The sequence below is a fragment of the Rhamphochromis longiceps genome, linkage group LG23 (assembly GCF_057381845.1).
Source record: "Rhamphochromis longiceps isolate RC_006_pf linkage group LG23, R_longiceps_female_GT1.1, whole genome shotgun sequence".
NCBI classification, from domain to species: domain Eukaryota; kingdom Metazoa; phylum Chordata; class Actinopteri; order Cichliformes; family Cichlidae; genus Rhamphochromis; species Rhamphochromis longiceps.
In genome coordinates, this window is record NC_140578.1 from 5,703,402 (window position 1) to 5,720,545 (window position 17,144).

At 40.7% G+C, this 17,144-nt stretch overlaps 1 protein-coding gene across 3 annotated transcripts in view; it reads left to right on the forward strand.

Annotated features, from left to right (window-relative positions):
* ncanb (neurocan b) overlaps positions 1 to 17,144 on the forward strand; it is a 172,767-nt gene that overhangs the window by 68,221 nt on the left and 87,402 nt on the right. For all 3 annotated transcript variants that reach the window (XM_085398156.1, XM_085398155.1, XM_085398157.1), the window contains exon 9: positions 195 to 1,394. In XM_085398156.1, coding sequence (XP_085254282.1) covers positions 195 to 1,394 — 1,200 coding nt within the window. The remainder of the gene's footprint in view (positions 1 to 194; positions 1,395 to 17,144) is intronic.

Consider the following 17,144-nt stretch of genomic DNA (forward strand, 5'->3'; position numbering starts at 1 on the left):
CAGCATTTCCAGCTCAGAGCACTGGCCACAGCAAATCTGTGTTCTTGCTGTTATCATTCATTTTTTAACTATGTTCCCTGAACAGTCTCCATGGGGTTGATGTAGTCCGTGCTTGAGTTTTAAATTGCTAATTCTAGATAACATCCCCTGATGCTTTGCTTAATTAGTCTGTTCTGTCTCTGTATTTTCTATAGAAATCCCTGAATCGGATCCCACTGAGAGCTCACCATCCAGTGAACATGTCAACTTCTCCAGTCTTCAGGGTCTCAGGCGACACCCTACCTTTGTTCCTGCTCCCAGCTCCCAGTTTCAGTGGGCCATCAAATCAATGCGCATTCCCAAACTAGGCCTTCCTAAAAATGTGGGCTATGTGGGTAAAAAACCCACCTGGGAGCCAATGGAAGCTAAAGCAGGACCCATTGAGATGATGACCCTGCCTACCTTCCTTCGACAGGACTACACAGATAATTATTCAGGTGAAGGCAAAGAGCAGGATACAGAGAATGTCAATACTCCAACTGCCAGAAGCGCATCAGGAGAGGAGAAAGTGATAGAGGGTAGTGGAGAAGGGAGCAACGTGGCGGATGGATTTGGAGTGAAAGACAACAATTTGGACAGCAGTGGCATCAAAGTGATTACTGAGTCGAAATCTTCACTCAGCCACAGTGATTTTGCCACTGTGACTGAGCGCACAACTCTGTCCCACTGGCAGCTGGTGGAACAGCCCACCACCCCACCTCAGGTCTCCCAGGAAACAGAGTCAGCAGAGGAGGCTAGGGGCAAGATCTTCTACATTCACAGGCCTACTGACAAGCTCTCATCTACCTCCTCACACAGCGGGGAAGTTAGTTCAAACTCCGGATTCACCCCAGTTTATAGAAAAGACAGTAAAGATACAAGCACTGATGAGGTGATGATTACTGCACATGAGGCTTTGATAGAGATGCTGACAACTTCTGAAATGACGACGGCAGAGCTTCTGGGCAGAGATGCACAGACAGTGGATCCTGCTACCACAGCAGCCACTATAGAAAATAGATCTTATACAGAGGAGCCATCTATTTCCATTTCATGGGCTCAGGAAGACAAGGAGAAAGCTACAAGTTTCCCCAACATGCAGGGCCTCTCATCGACTCCCTCACCCGAAGGAGCATCCACAACCACTTCTGGAGTCATTCACTTGACTACTGCCGTATCAGACATCAAGGTTGCTGCTACAGAAATGGAATCCAGATCTGCCGTTTCTGAGTCTTTTGTTGTGGGAAGCCATTGGACGCCATTCAAGGGCTTAAAGTCAGAGGAACATAAAACCCCGCCAACAACAGAAGATACTGGTACAAAGAATCCTTTTGGCATTCTTGTACCCAGCTGGGAATTTGGGCTCATCCCATCAGGTAGGTTAGCTTCATGTTGTTCCCAGTGAATTAACTGTCATTATTGTCTTCATCATTGTGATTGTCTAATCAGCAGAGATTTATTTAATTATGTATGCAGATTAGTTGGAGACAAAAGCATCAGTACCCTCCACCTTAAAACTAACTCAGATATAAAACATATGCTCCCAACTTGGTCTGTCTGTCACTTGTTGTTTCATTCTACATCCTGTTTCTGTCTCCTGCTTTGACATATATCATGCATTCTTAATCCAGCCTCGTTTGCCCTTTGTGCCTTCACATTTACTTTCATTCCTTGTCCCACCCTCCCACACTGGTATGGAGACAACTTTAGACAGAGAAGTAGTGCAGTGAAGTGAGACCAGCTAGGTCTTAGTGAAGTAATTAGCGGGTCACAGTGAGTGCAATTAGGTGAGCTGGGAAGAGGCAGAGATCCTAGTCCCCAACAAATCAATGTAGACACAAACTACAAGATGGAACTCGTAATAGACTGTGGTCTCTTCTTCTGTCTCATTTTCTTTTGTGTTCATGTTTATTTGACTCAGTCTTCCATTTTTGGCTCAACTATGTTTTCTTATACACTCACAATAATTGCAATGTCTGTGCTCTTTGTCTCACGACAATCACATCGATTTCTTTTGATACTTAATGCACCTGCTACTTGTGGCAGAAAACCTCAAAGTAAATGAACACGGAAAATGCTGCATGCTGTATAAGTCTACTCAGGTCTCTGAAATTTGTCTGGTTTTAACAACCAAAATGTGTTTGCTCAATGTTTAATGAATCTATGTGGAAGGATTGCAATATTTATTGCTCCTTAACTAATGCCTTATATTCATCCTCAGATCTGTGCTTCTAGGTTTTGAAAATGCATTTTTAACATCATGATTTGGATTATGAGTCATCCTGCTCAGTAAAGTGCATTTCTAAAAGTTTTATGTCATCACATGGAGTTGGTGCTGTTGGGAATCACATTGCACATGGCCCACATACTGTACAGTTTTTTATATAGATAGATAGATAGATAGATAGATAGATAGATTTACACTAACAGTCAAAAGTTTGGACGCACCTTCTTATTTAATGGTTATTCTTTATATAGGCCAAGGGTTTGCAGCACTGTCAATAAAACAAAGGGTGGCTACTTTGAGGAATCTAAAATATACGCCAATTCCATATCTTGTTTTAAAATATTTGATGTTTTCAGTATGAAGACATTGAGAAGGTGTGTCCAAACTTTTGACTGGTATATGCATTTAAAAATTATTATATATATTAAAATAAAAAGTCTGAATATATCGAATGAAGACATCCCCACAGGAGAAATCAGATTTGGTCGAGTGATGTTTTCTAGTTTACAGGGAGCTGTAAAGCAGGAGATGAGCTTTCATCCGTTTAATAACAACAGGAGTAGGAGATAGATTTTGATTTCAGTCGAATGCACCCCAGCAAACCAATAACGTAGGCTCAACTCTGTCTTGTTTGCTTCAGGTGTATGCATTCAATATATTTCACATTTTATGAATGCTTTCCATGGAGCATGACCATGACCCATTATGCAATCATTTAATTTAGTGAACGTGTAAATCCTGCCAAATTATTTTATTCAGAGAAGGAAAAAACTGTTTATATAAGTGCAGCTCAAGGGCATTAAAAAAAAATGTAAACACTATATTCTCTGTGTTCAACTGTTTATTACATCAGAAAAAGAAAAGAAAACAGTCAGTAGTAGAGGACATTTTGTCTTTATCATGGTGATATTTGAATGGACTGAGTGGCCCTGCTCTTGTTGAGTGATTAGAAGCATGAGACCACTTCCTCTGTGTGACCTTTTATAGTTGTCAGTTTTTAGTACAGAGGAAATTACAGCAATGGTTGTCTGCCCATTACTTCAGAGAGATAGAGATAGAGAGAAGGGAAAGGGCAGGAGGATGGACAGCCCTGGGAAGTAAGAATAGGGGGCGGGAGGGTTGAGGCAGTGCTTGAGAGAGGTGAGCATGTCCTCCACAATGCTGTGGGTAGGAGAACATAAAGCTCTTTAATCAATGATCAGAGACTACACTAACCATAGTCCTGTGGGCATCCAGAGAGCACATTGTTCCTCCCCATGTTTTCTTTTTCCTCTCCTCCTTTTTCTTTTTTAAATTTATTTTTTTACATGTCTGTGCTTCCTTCCGATCTTCATTCATCGCTGTCTGATCAGGCTCAGCCCCTCTGTGTCCTGTTTGGCTATATATCTCTGTGCTAAGACAATGGTATATAACGAAACACCCAGCTTTTCCAATCCCTTGTTGCTTTGCCCTCCAGCTAAACCCACACAGATGGGTGGACACACACACTCAAACACAAACACATACATAAGGGGGAAAAAGATATGTGAAGAAGCACCAGCATGCACAGCTCACTCTGAAGTAAACCTCTCTAATCCATCCCACATGTCACACCATCATATACAAACACACACACAGGATATGTGCTAATCCCTCTCTGTGAACACTGTGAAAAGTAGAGACATTTATTTTCTTTTTAAAATTTATTTTATCTTAATTTCCATATTGTATAATCCTAAAGACGGCATTTGTTGAAGTTTGCAACTACGAAAAGTTACAAAAATTGATTTCCAATCCAACGTGTCTCAACAAGCATGGAAATTTACCAAATGCTTCGGAGCACTGGCATCCGGCCCTTTAGGGTGATGAAGCGAGGCAGGTGCATACAGTAATATTGGCTGTCTATCCAACCTTTAAATTACCAATGCTGGTCTGATACTCTGGCAAACAGGGAGCAGGATGCCTCTGACTTATAGCCATTTTGACTGAAGCCTTGTCCCAGGCTCTAGATGGATCAGACCTCTGGCAACATCAATAACACGGCAGCCAGCCCTCTACCAAATTAGAGTGTTAAATTTGGAGGAGAAAAGCCAGTAGGTTGAAGTGTGTGCATGTGTGCGTGCGTGTGTATGTGTTTATGGGAGGAGACGGAGATAAATGGAGACAGGGACAGACTGGGGTGGCATATTATGAGTGTGGGTCTGTGGATAGATGTTCAGTTTGTCTGCTGGCTGTTGGAGTCCTTGGATAGGCTGTCTGGAGCAGCAAGAGGGCACATTCTCAATGCTGCATATAGAAGTGTATTGATTTTTCTGCCTCTCGCTCCCTGTGTCTTCCATCTTTTTTTTTTCTTGACTATCCTTCTTTCCCTCTGCCCTACTAGCTTTTCTCATCTCCCTCCTTACCCATCTCCCTGACTTTATGTCTTTTATTACTCTGCTGGTCATTGTTATGACTCTCCCTGGCATAATGTTTTGATAGCCTCTTGAACTCCAACATGATACAACACAAGGCAGTCAATTGCTGTCTAACTGTATCTGTCCCCTGTAGGATCCTCTGCCTCAGCAAAATCACTTGTGTTTAAAAAAGAAGTCACCTCACTTTAAATCCATTCATTGCCTAATCAGTCATCCTCCCCTCTACTTTCCATCTCCAAGTTTCTCTTCTTTCTTTTCATGGTGTAATTCCACCATTTTTCCATATCAAACACTCCTGCCGAATCGAATCCAGCGCCACTGGCTGCTGCTTATTAAATGAATGGGCTTTGTTAAAGAGGAGCCTTAAGGGACTTTTGGTTCTATCGTGGTGTGGGATGAAATGGTGTTACATACCGCTCTGTGCTGACTGAGCATAGGCCTTTTGTATCCCGTTAACCAGGGAAATAACAGCACTACCAAAGTGTTGAAAATGAGCTCAGATCAACTATGCTGAGCCTTTTGTGTACATCATTAACTGTTAATGATATTAATGCAGACCAGTCTTAAATCCACTGAATTTCCATCAAATCCTACTGTCAGTTTCTCTGTAAACAGATGTACAACTTTGAGGATATCTCAGTGATTAGTCTCAGGTGAAGTCTACTAAGGAGAGGATGTCATTCTTTGAGGAAATAATCATGCCGGGACCCAAATACAGAAACCACGGAGGCAAAATGGAAATTTACAAAAAATTCACTCCTTTATTTTCAGCACACAAGTATGACTGAACAAAATTTCATTCAATACAAGTGTATTTTTCAAAAACAAACACTAAAAGTCCTAATCAAAACAACCAAATGTAGTAGATTATCTTGAGATCACAAATGAATTATATGCAGAAACAGAAGGGCTTTGTGACAGCAACCTGACGAATATGGAGGGAGAAAATGCATACTAAATAAATACACCAGGGAGAAGGGTAAGAAGGTGCAGGTGAATTCAATTAAGACAATAATGAGGATGGGAGACGGAAAAAAAGAAGACAGTAAGATGCAGAAATTAGCATGAAGAACTAACCTACAAAATGATTACTGATTACTACAGCTATAAAAAAAAGTCAGTAATTTGCCCCTCAGGGATAGGAGAGCAGAGACAAACAGAAACAAACAAATCCATTGTTTTACTGACAAACTAGTCTTTTCTTCATTCTTGCTACAGTTACTTGTTATGTTGTCAGTTTGTATTCCCTCAATAGTCAGACACAGTGTTACCACCCTAAGATTAGCCTTTAGGTCCGTATCCTCAGGTAAACAAGATGGTCTCAATTTCCAGTCAACTGAAAGATCTCTTACAAGTGTGAATCGATAACCCCTGTTTTACCCCCAAATCACAGTTTACAAGAGAATGTTGGACAGCAGGACAATAAGTACAGCTGGTATCAAAACCTTCTTTCATTTGTTCTTACAGAACAGAGCAAAACTACATCAATACTATCACGCTGTTAGTCATGGCATTAACTCCAGCAAACTATAGACTGGATGGACATGATGGATGTAGCCCTTTTTTAAACTCTATATTGCTCAGCCAGCTATACGTGCAACTTAGGTGCAGTTTGTTTGTTTTTTTAATTATGGTTGGATCTGCCCCTTAATGCATCTCCTCATACTGTGTTTCATTCTTAATCATAGTAAGAATGAAACATTCCATTATGCAAGAACATAATTCATTAATTTGAACTTGGAAGAGTTTTCATTTTTGTTGTTTTGTTCCTTTGAAAATTGATAATATGAAATATACCATAAAGTACATGAGGAATAACATAAACCGAGTACATAAGAAGAAGAGTAAAGATTAAAGAGAGCAATAAAACAAAAGCAGCCTTGATGAAGTACAGAGAGCTCAGTCAAACATGATTAACCTTTCCCAAGTCAAGCTGAGCTTTACTTGCTGAGCAACGTCCAAGAAGTGGGTAAGCACAAGGGCCAGTGATACAAACGCTGTGCCTGGCAAGGTCATCATCTAACATCAACAGCAGTGATATAAAAAACAAATTCTTGCTCCTTTGCAAAGCGCTGTTGGTTTTCAATGAATAAACTCAAACCCATCCTGAGTAAATTTCACCAGGGAATTTTTATTTTCATGCAATTTTTTATTTTACATCAGCCAAAACGCTCCAGCAAAAATATCTGTTATCAGTGTTCACTGTCTTCTGGGAATGGAGAGCATTCTTTAAACATGTAAAAGTCAATGACATGCCACTTAAGTTGGTAAAGCTAATACTCTGTGAAAATTTTTGGTTTATTATTCTGCAGCAAGCTTGGAAAAGCATAGAAAAGTCTTGAACAGGCGTTTTTATGGCATCATAAAAATGCTTTATTATGTTTGCTGCCACAACAAAACCTGGTGATTATTCAGCCTAGGAGCCCCATCACAGGCAGCTGTATTTTATTTTTTAGATTGTGTGACCCAGAGCTCCCATTATGGCAGATGAATGACTGCATCTCTTGACTGTTCCTGGTAGCAAATCCGCAACAGAATTGATAAACAAGTTTTGTTGTTGTTTTTATGAATATTTTCTCATCTCAAAGCCCTCTAAAGATCAGTTGGGAGGCAGACAAAAGTGTGGCGTTAACTCTAGTAATGCAGTAACAATCGATACTAAACTTCAGTTTTTTGTGTCCCTGGGCACAACATATGTCTTCTAATCATGCATTTGTCTTTTTATTACTCAGCTTTATACTCGCATATGCACAAAGCCCCTTTGTGTGACCATTTGTGGTCTTTTCTCCCATTCAGCTCTCAGTAACTTTGCATTTTTGTATTGCAAGTTTACGATAATTGATCCTAGTCCCATACCAGCCAAAATATGGTGTTAAGGTTCAAAAATATTGGGGATGGACACCAGAGGAAAAACCCACAATAACAACACTGGTCCGGTCGGGTTGAGTCAAACGATGATTTAATGATCACACACACGTGGGAGATGAACACTGTATGCAGACAGTCTCAGATCTCATCTCAAAAAACACATCACCATAGTTTTATGAAATCAGGGTATTAGAACGCCCCCTCATGCGTAGTGACAGGTGTAATACAATCAATGTTGACAATTTTATTTAACACAAAGAATAACATTGTCTCCTTCCCGAGGGCAGACGCTGACTGCCCCCGTCTCCTGGAACCGTCTGTACCCTGCTAAGACACAACATGGCAGCTACAAGGACTCTTTCATTTGTTAAGACCATCAGTGTGTATTGCTCTAAATCAAGTATATAATATTAAATGAATATTGCTGGATCAGCTACTTCTACTTAAAACATATTAAAACATGACTAAGCACAAAATCACCAAGAATAACATCTTATAAGTGCTGTGTAAGCGCGTGCGGCCTTCCAAGCTCAAAGCCTTTGCCCTCCATAGATCAGCCAGACTCGCGCTGGCTGTAGCTTTTAACCTTTAATTACCTTGAGCACAACTCTAGAATAAGCAACAAACTGCAATGTGTATGGAATGATCATGGTTACATCTGCAATGGAAAATCATGTTATTATTCTGGTACCTGTAAGAAAAGATCAAACTAAAGTTATCACCATCACTGTAATGCAAAGAATAATGTAAGATCAAAAACTTCAATTCATGCTTAATGCAAAGCTGGTTATATACTTCTAATGAACTAATAATGCCATATTAAAATATTAAATGATAATGAGAAAAACATCCCCTCCTTATTCTACAATTCCCTCTGTTGACCTCTGGAGAATCCAGAGGTCACAAACAGTTGTGTCCCTCCTTGGCCTACACATTCAGTTCCACATGCATCATTGGCATCATGGACATTGGAGTAATGACTCCAGGGTCCACTGCCCTCACAGACATACTTTTGAACATTCTTCTGGCACAAGGGATGAGACAACAACAAATAACCATAATACCCACCACAACAGACAAAGAAAACATGACCGAAGCGATGACCCCCTTCCACCGTCCGAACACTGAGGTCAGCCAGCCTTCTAACGGATTACCAACACCGGAGTGATCATGCATAGTTTCAGAAAGGCTCTTTAGGCCCTCCAGAGCCTTGGTTACCGACCCATCTGGAGCAGTATTGTTTGGAATAAAGGTGCAACACTGGTCGGCAAACATAGAACACACGCCCCCCTTTTCCGCTAACAACATGTCAAGGGCCATTCTATTCTGCACTCCCATTAACGAGGTCGGACCCACCTGCTCCGCCAACCCCTCCAAGCCGTCTCTTGTCAGGTTAGAGAGCCTCAGTACATTGTAATGAACATAATTAATCCTATCTACATTCTTGTTTGGAGTCACTGGAAAGAAAGCAGAAATTATTGGAATATTTTCAAACCCGGCTGCTATTTGGTCAACAAGTTTAAATTCATTTGGAACCCCCCTGGGCACTCCAATGGAGTCGATCCAGGTGGGGGAATTCATTCTAGGGTCATAAACATTTATGTCATGTATTCCTCTCTTCCTCAAAATGTGTCTTTTGCGCCTGGCTGCCAAAGTGCGCGTATTGTGTGAGGGAATTGATTTTACCTTATTTCCGATTAGCATAAGTGGCGCTCCTAGTCTCACCATCGCGCACGTCCCCACGCTCCCAAGAGGAACACGAACCAGTAGAGTCCTGTGCCCGCAATAGTAATACAGCCCGCTCCTAGCCCAAGTCCCAATTAGGGTGGCTGCATCACTCACATTGTTGGTGGTCCTCCCAATCTGGGTGACCGAACACCAACTGGGGTCAATTTCCCCCAACCGATATTTAACTTTATCTGTGGTAAACTTAAAGCACGTATAATTATCTTTCCGGGGCATAAACGGCCCTACTTGCGTGAGCTTGCCAATAGGGGGAAATAGACTGGACAACACAGTGCAGTTCCCCGTATTCACAGCTCCTCTAGTTATTTGCAACATACAATTATAGCCCCACTGATCCTCTGGATGCAGAGGTGCAGGCTCTATAAATAAGCGCGGCCTTGCCCATTCAGCTCTCAGTAACTTTGCATTTTTGTATTGCAAGTTTACGATAATTGATCCTAGTCCCATACCAGCCAAAATATGGCAAACATTTGCTCCTGTTGCCTTTATGAATGAGTCACATTCAAACCAGCTGACTCAATGAGGAGTAAAACAACTAAAAGTAAAATCTCACAGCAGATACAGCCATCAGCTGCTTGGTGGAGCATTCAGGCAACCTCATCTCTGCCTGTTTTATGGTACTCATTTTCATTTTGAAGCTGCTCAAAAGAAGATGAATGAAGACCCCTCCTGGGTTGTATGTCACCCTATTTAGAAAAAAAAAAACAAGAACAAAAACCAAAGAGCATTTCACTCAGGGATTTTTTTTTCTTACCCAATGAAAAACTGAGTGTTTGTTGTCAGGCACAGACTTTGGGATCCTGCTGGTTTGTAGAGTTTCAGTGAAGCAAAGAACAACATCACCTCTGTGTGCCACCAATTGTGAGGTGATAGGGGCGATGGATGGAGACAGAGAGCTGGACGTGGTGCTGTCAGACAGAATAAAATCCTTTATGTGGAGTCATTGTGTGACTGTGCAGAGTAGAAAACACTCACCTGGTTGCATGATATAGGTTACAGTGGAGCATTCAAGTGCCATCAGATTAGATGTCAGGAATCAGCTTCCTTCTGCTGAAAGAGACAGGTAACAGTTCTATCCTCTCCGTGGTCAGAGAAATGAGACAAAATATCAGCTACTTTTATTACAACCAAATGCGGAGCATGTAGGCATTAATTTTATGGTAACAGGTCACTAGGCAGAGCATAAAAACAATGGCTGCCAAACATGATTTGAATACCAGCATCCTTGCGTGTTCCTCTCACGTTTTCGCACTCCATTTGCAGTCAGACACACGCGTGTACACCTGTCAGGATCTCAGCAAGTCACACATGCATGCACTTGCCGTCAAAAATGGAGCTGCCTGCCATCAAGGTTAACAGCGAAATGTATGATTTCGAATTGAGGTATTTTCTAGCTACAGACGAGTGGCAGCAGAGGGGATGAGTGCACTCAGCTGGGGGTTTTGAGTTGCCAAATTGCCTGACTGACTTTGCTCCTTCTCTGTGGTGCTAAAGGCAGAGCAGTGGCAGCGGTGTTTGGCTCCCAGCATCAGTCACAACGCATCATGTAGCAGCCAGCCCACAGCGGGTGCAAGGGCTGAGCGGTCTCTTCATGTAGGGCATGTCAGACACACCCACGGATCTGTCCCAGCGAGAAGGATTCAGAGACGAGGAAAAATTACAAGTCACAAGAGGGGGAAGGTCTCTAAATGGGTAGAGGATATGAAGGTGTAAATTATACAATTTTCTGAGTTTCTGCTGGCAAGCAGCACTCTGGGGTCATCTAAAGTAGTTCTTCTTTGTTGAGTTTTAAATATTTCTACAGGCAAACCCTCCTGCCCACAGCTTGCTTGTAGTAATAGTGCTGCAATGCTGTCAGAACAACTTCCTCGTGGTAACCACAGTGGGATAGAGACATACACACAGGGGAAGATGAGATTCCCTAACCACACACGTGTGTGTGTGTGTGTGTGTGTGTGTGTGTGTGTGTGTGTGTGTGTGTGTGTGTGTGTGTGTGTGTGTGTGTGTGTGTGTGTTCCCTTCTATTACCAATTTTCTGACCTAAATCCATTTAGATAGTTGCATTGTGGAGACCTGACTAGATTTCAGGGACAAAAAGCAAGTCCCTAAAGTTTAACTCATTCAATATAAGGTTAGGCAAGAAGTAGTTATCCTTAGGGTTTAGAACCCTGAAACGAATAAAAGTGTAATGTCCTCTAAAGGAATAGAAATAGAACTGCTCGTGTCGCCATTCCTTTTCATTTAAAGCAAAAAAAAAAATGTCGTGTGTCCAAAGTCAGTGAGGGTGTTTCCAAGCATGCTTGGCATATTTGTAGATTTTTGCAGAAAAGATTTGGAAAAAGTAGAATAGAAACTGAAGTATTTTGGAGTTTAATCATTGCCTTCTCAGCCAGTCTCAGCATTAGCCTCATCTCTTTTAAGCATATGTGTCAATCGCAGTGAGGAAATGGCTCATCATTTTCAAGTGTGGAAATAAGCTTCACCAAGCAAGAAAGTATTTTTGTTTTTGATTCAGTTTAACTAGACACAAATGTACACCATCGCACTGTGTTTCCAAGGGAGGTTATTCCTTTTAAAATTTCATTTAAAATTCTAGTGTGTCTCAGTGATGTGCACCTAGTGCTTAGTTCCATGATTTCTAACAATCACAGTTAGAAATGCAGTGTCTTTTAGGCGTGAAATGTTTCTGATCTATACACCCACCAAGAGTTATATCCAACACAGTCCAACACAGGTACAAAAATTAAATATGAATGACTTCAAAGAAACCCTCTCAGAGCAGCACCAGCTTCTTATTGAGAACAGTCTGTGCTTGGGTGAGGTTGGACAGGTAGGTCACCATTAACAGGTCATTGATGTTGGAATTGAGCATGTTCTCAAAGTCCTCAGGTGAGATAGTGGGTACTTTGTTTACCAGATCCATCAGGAAACGGCCCACGCTGTTGTCTGCTGTCACCTTGCCAGACAGCACATCCTCAATGTATGCCAGCACTGTGGTCAACATGTACAAACAGCATTAGATGACATATAACAGAAATATAAATGATAATTGGTTTTACAGCTTATTTGAAACAATGTTTAACAAATCATCAAAAGCATTTTTTCTTGCTAAAACCTCCTTATTATTCTGAAAATGCCGAAACTCACAAAATTCAACCATTTTCCAACCTCTTGCTTCTGATTTGCATGGAACTCCTTTGTAAATCTTTTGCACCACATGTGCTACAAGGGCATAAAAATATCAGAGGAGGACTGTGGATTTCAAGGTCAAAGCATACCATCATGTTCCTTGCACTTCATGTGGCACATTTTGCAGTGCAGCTTACTGAATACTGAAAATATGAAACAGCGTACTGCACTCGTTGCACACTTAATTTGACAGCATATTTTTCATTCACCGTGCATCTTGATGGAATTGTGCAATCACTTCATGTGTAACGCTGCAAATTCTTTAAGTCAAAATATAAATAATTCATAATCATTGGCAGTGTTTAAGCCCCTTTTTAGTTCTGTGGGTATATAAAATGTTATTAGACAGTTAAAAATGGGAGGATGTGGTTGATTCAATATTCTATTTCACAAAGCTCTGAAAATGAAAGCAAAGACAAATTGAAGAGAAGGGGGAAGAAACCCAAAGTGGATCGAATGTGTTTGTGATGATAAGCCAGGATGGATTATTTTGCTACCACTCTGACAGTCCAGATAATGCAATTTATTTAGCACGATCGGAGACGCTACAAGTGCTGCTCTTGTAACAATGGACCCTCAATTTGTTCGTCAGTCTCGCTTTACAGGGCTGTGGAATTGGGTTGTGTTGAATCCCTGGTATGTTACTCCTCCCCGGTCCTATCCAGGCTGATTCAGTGTGACGCTCGGCCCACAAGGTGCTCACTAAGAGTGCATCGGCTGCTTTCTGCTGTCTCGGGCTGCTGGTGCTGTAGCTAATCGCAAGTGTCATGCTTTTTCATATTTTGTGTTGTTGTGTGTGCGCGCTTGTGTGTGTGTGTATGTGTTTGCTTGGAGAAAAAAAAATTAAATATAGTTAAAAAGAGATGAAGTTGAAAGTGGAAAGTTTTATTTAAATTTGCAATGGACCAAAAGCCAGATTGGGCTAAAGTAGATTTCTAAACTTTCATCAGCTTCAGCTTTTTGTATATATATTTTTTCTTGTATTGTGAAAGTGCAAGTTTGTTTGAATTAATTGTTTTTTCTGTAACGCATCTGAGCCTGTTTGCTTCTCTTTTTGTTTTGGGTTTGTTTTTGTGTTATATTTTGAAAAAAAAATTGCAATGGACTCTCGGGTTGTCTTGCTATTTACACAAAGAAAAATTGATAAATAACTCTAAATATGCTTTATATCTTAGATTCCTGAGAGTAGCCACCCTTTGCTGGTTTATTGACAGCGCTGCAAACCCTTGGCCTTTTCTCAATGAGCTTCATGATGTAATCACCTGAAATAGTTTCCACTACACAGGTGGGCCCTGTCAGGGTTCATTTGTGGAATTTCTTGAACTCTTAATGGTGTGGGGACCATCAGTTGTGTTGTGCAGAAGTCAGTTTGGTACACAGTTGAGAGCCCTATTTGACAACTGTTAGAATTCATATTGTGGTAAGAACCAATCAGCTAAGTAAAGAGAAACAACAGTCCATCATTGCTGAACTGAAGGTCAGTCAGTGGAGAAAATTACTAAAACTTTGAATGTGTGCCCAGTCACAAAAACCATCAAGTGCTACGATGAAACTGGTTCACATGAGGACTGCCCCAGGAAAGGAAGACCAAGAGTCACCTCTGCTGCTGAGGATAAATTCATCCGAGTCACCAGTCACTCAGAAATTGCAAGTTAACAGCACTCAGATTAGAGCCCAGATAAATGCTACGAGTTCCAGTAGAAGACACATCTCTTCATCAAATGTTCAGAGGAGACTGCGCGAATCAGGCCTTTATGGTCAAATAGCTGCTAAGAAACTATGACTAAGGAAAAGCAACAAGCATAAGAGATTTTTTTGGGCCAAGAAACACAAGGAGTGGACATTAGAGCAGTGGAAATCTGTGCTTTGTTCTGATGAGTTCAGATTTGAGATCTTTGGTTCCACCTGCTGTGTCTTTGTGTGACGCAGAAAAGGATGGTCTCTACATGCATGGTTCCCATTGCGAAGCGTAGGGGAGGAGACGTGATGGTGTGGGGGTGCTTTGCTGGTGACACTGATGGGGATCTATTCAAAACTGAAGGCCACAGCATCCTGCAGTGACATCCCATCCGGATTGTATTTAGTTGGACCATCATTAATTTTTCAACAAGACAATGATCCCAAACACACCTACAGGTTGCGTAAAGGCTGTTTGACCAAGTAAATGAGCCATGGAGTGCTGTCCCTGATGGCCTGTACTCCACAGTCAGCAGACCTAAACTCAGTCGAGATGGTTTAGGATGAGATGGACCACAGGGGGAAGGCAAAAGAGCCCTCAGTGCTCAGCATCTGTGGGAACTCGTCCTCATGAAGCACATCGAGAGAATGCCAAGAGTGTGCAAAGCAGTAATCAAAGCAAAGCGTGGCTTTAAAAACCATTAAATGAGAAGGTGTGTCCAACCTTTTGACTCGTGTGTATATATATGGTCTTGTTTTTCATTTTAATTTTTTATTTGGTAATACATCTTATTTGGGCTTTTTTCCTTTATGCGTCTCCACAGCTCTGTCTGTTTTGTGTCACATACACCAGCAGGGTTAACTTACCCCATTGAAATATGACTGAAATTGATCCCCGTACGATTTAAATAAATAATACTTTGGAACAGTTTAATATATTGGCAAGGTAGTAGGAGTCATTTGAGTAATCCAGTGTTGATTGCAACTTTAAGCATTCTTATTAATAATTAATGGAGCACTGTTAATGGTTACTTGTGGAATGGCTGAGCAGTGTGTTTGACATCTAGAACTACAGTTTAGATCCAGTGTTGCTTTCACCCCTTTTCACCTCTGGACACACTCTCTCTCTCTCACAGACACACAAAGGTGTGTAACGGCAACTAGACAAGGGACATCATATGTGGTCAGATGGACAGAAAAAGCTTCTCCCTCCCCTGCAGTGCTCATAAATCCTATTTTGTCAGACTCAGTGCAGTAATCACATCACTACACCTGCTCCATGAACAACCTTGCCTCTAAGATGTGAACACATTCCCAAAAGGTGCAGGCTTCTGTCTGCAGCTTTTGAAGTACATCAGGTGTTCTGATCATCCAATCAGCTCCTGCGAGATCAGTAGTCAGAAGACTGATCGATAGAATTACAAATGACTTCACACTGTTTGTAGTTTTTTGGCCTTTACATTCACCTACCCTAATCAGTTTTATCACTACATTGACAATGTGACTTTGCACAAAGAACTTTCCGGTGTTTTATAGATTAACACTGACAATTGAAACCTTTGACTTTTGAGAGACAAAAAACAGATTTAGATGTACATTTACAAGCCGTTCAATAATGACATTAAATCATAGAGAACACACTTCTGAGGCAGCTGCTCCTAGACTTTTTTTTTTTTTTGCAGAATTTGCCTGATTGCTATCCCTTGGTCTTCCAGTTAAATGCAGACTGTGTCATTTCCACCCCTAGGGATTTCTCAATAAAACTGATAATAAAAAAGGTAATTTGACAGCGTTGTGAAGGAGGATGAGGTTGTAGAAGTTGTTGTCTTACTACCATTGCCGCAAAAGTCTAGTGTGGGTAAAACTTTTTAATATAAAACCTCATGGTATCTTTCAGGGAAACAGGGGTAAGACGATAACGTCCGTCAGTGAATATTATTTTAACTCGAAACACGATATCTTGATGTTGGTAAGATGATATTTCAAATAAGCCAACCCTATCCCAAAACGCTTTCTCCAGATGAACAGATTCAACCTTTTGGGATTTACTTACCTGGATGATTGAGCATGCATCAAGACAATCTAACTCTATCAATTCATTCTAATGAAATATGTAACTTTAGCTAAGATAACGTTATTTTCTTACCTTCCCACTAAACATTGGCTGTTGGATAGATGTACAGATCATTTTTTTATTGGATTTTGTTATTTATAAATATCAACATTATTGTTTGAAAAATAACACAAAAGAACAGATTATTTATAAACAAAAACAATTTATTACGTGTTGGCCAATTTATTTTTTGTGCTTATTTTACATTTTCTTGTTTTTCCTTAATTGGTTTATTTATTTGTTGAATAAATCAACTTAATTGTTTGTAACCAGGCTAAAACTTTATTAAAATGTGTTGAAAGATTAAAAACATTGAGATCCATGTTAAAATATAAAATAATAATAGTATTTAGTATTTAGAAAAACTTTTTGAAATTCCTTTTAGAAGGAGTACAATGTGTTTACCAAGTTTAAAAGAGCTTTTGCACTATATATGATTATTTTTTATGAGTACCCTGTTTTATTGTGAAGAGCTTTGAAAGAGGAAGTCAATGTTGTTGTGATCGGCAGCAGGACAGACAAGTTGCGATGGAGTTTATACAAGTGTATGTATGAACTGGACTATCTGCTCGACAGTCTTTGTTGATGTGCACATTTTGCAAACTGTCTGTGAGAAGCTGGGGACATATCTGGTCGAAATCCACCATGCAGCTGCTCACTTTTGTTTTAGCTTAAGAGCCCACAAAATCTTGGAGATGTCCGCTGATCACTGCATTCCTTCACACACAACTTTTTGTGTACAGGAAACATGCCCTCCACTCTTTGGACACATGGGACTACAGAGCCTTCAGAAGCAGTATAAAAACAATCTCTATAATGAGTCGAAGTTTGCCATTGAAAAAACGTCCACAACAACCACATTTTGGCCCGTACCTGGAGGTCATATGGATAACAACACTAGACGTTGCCT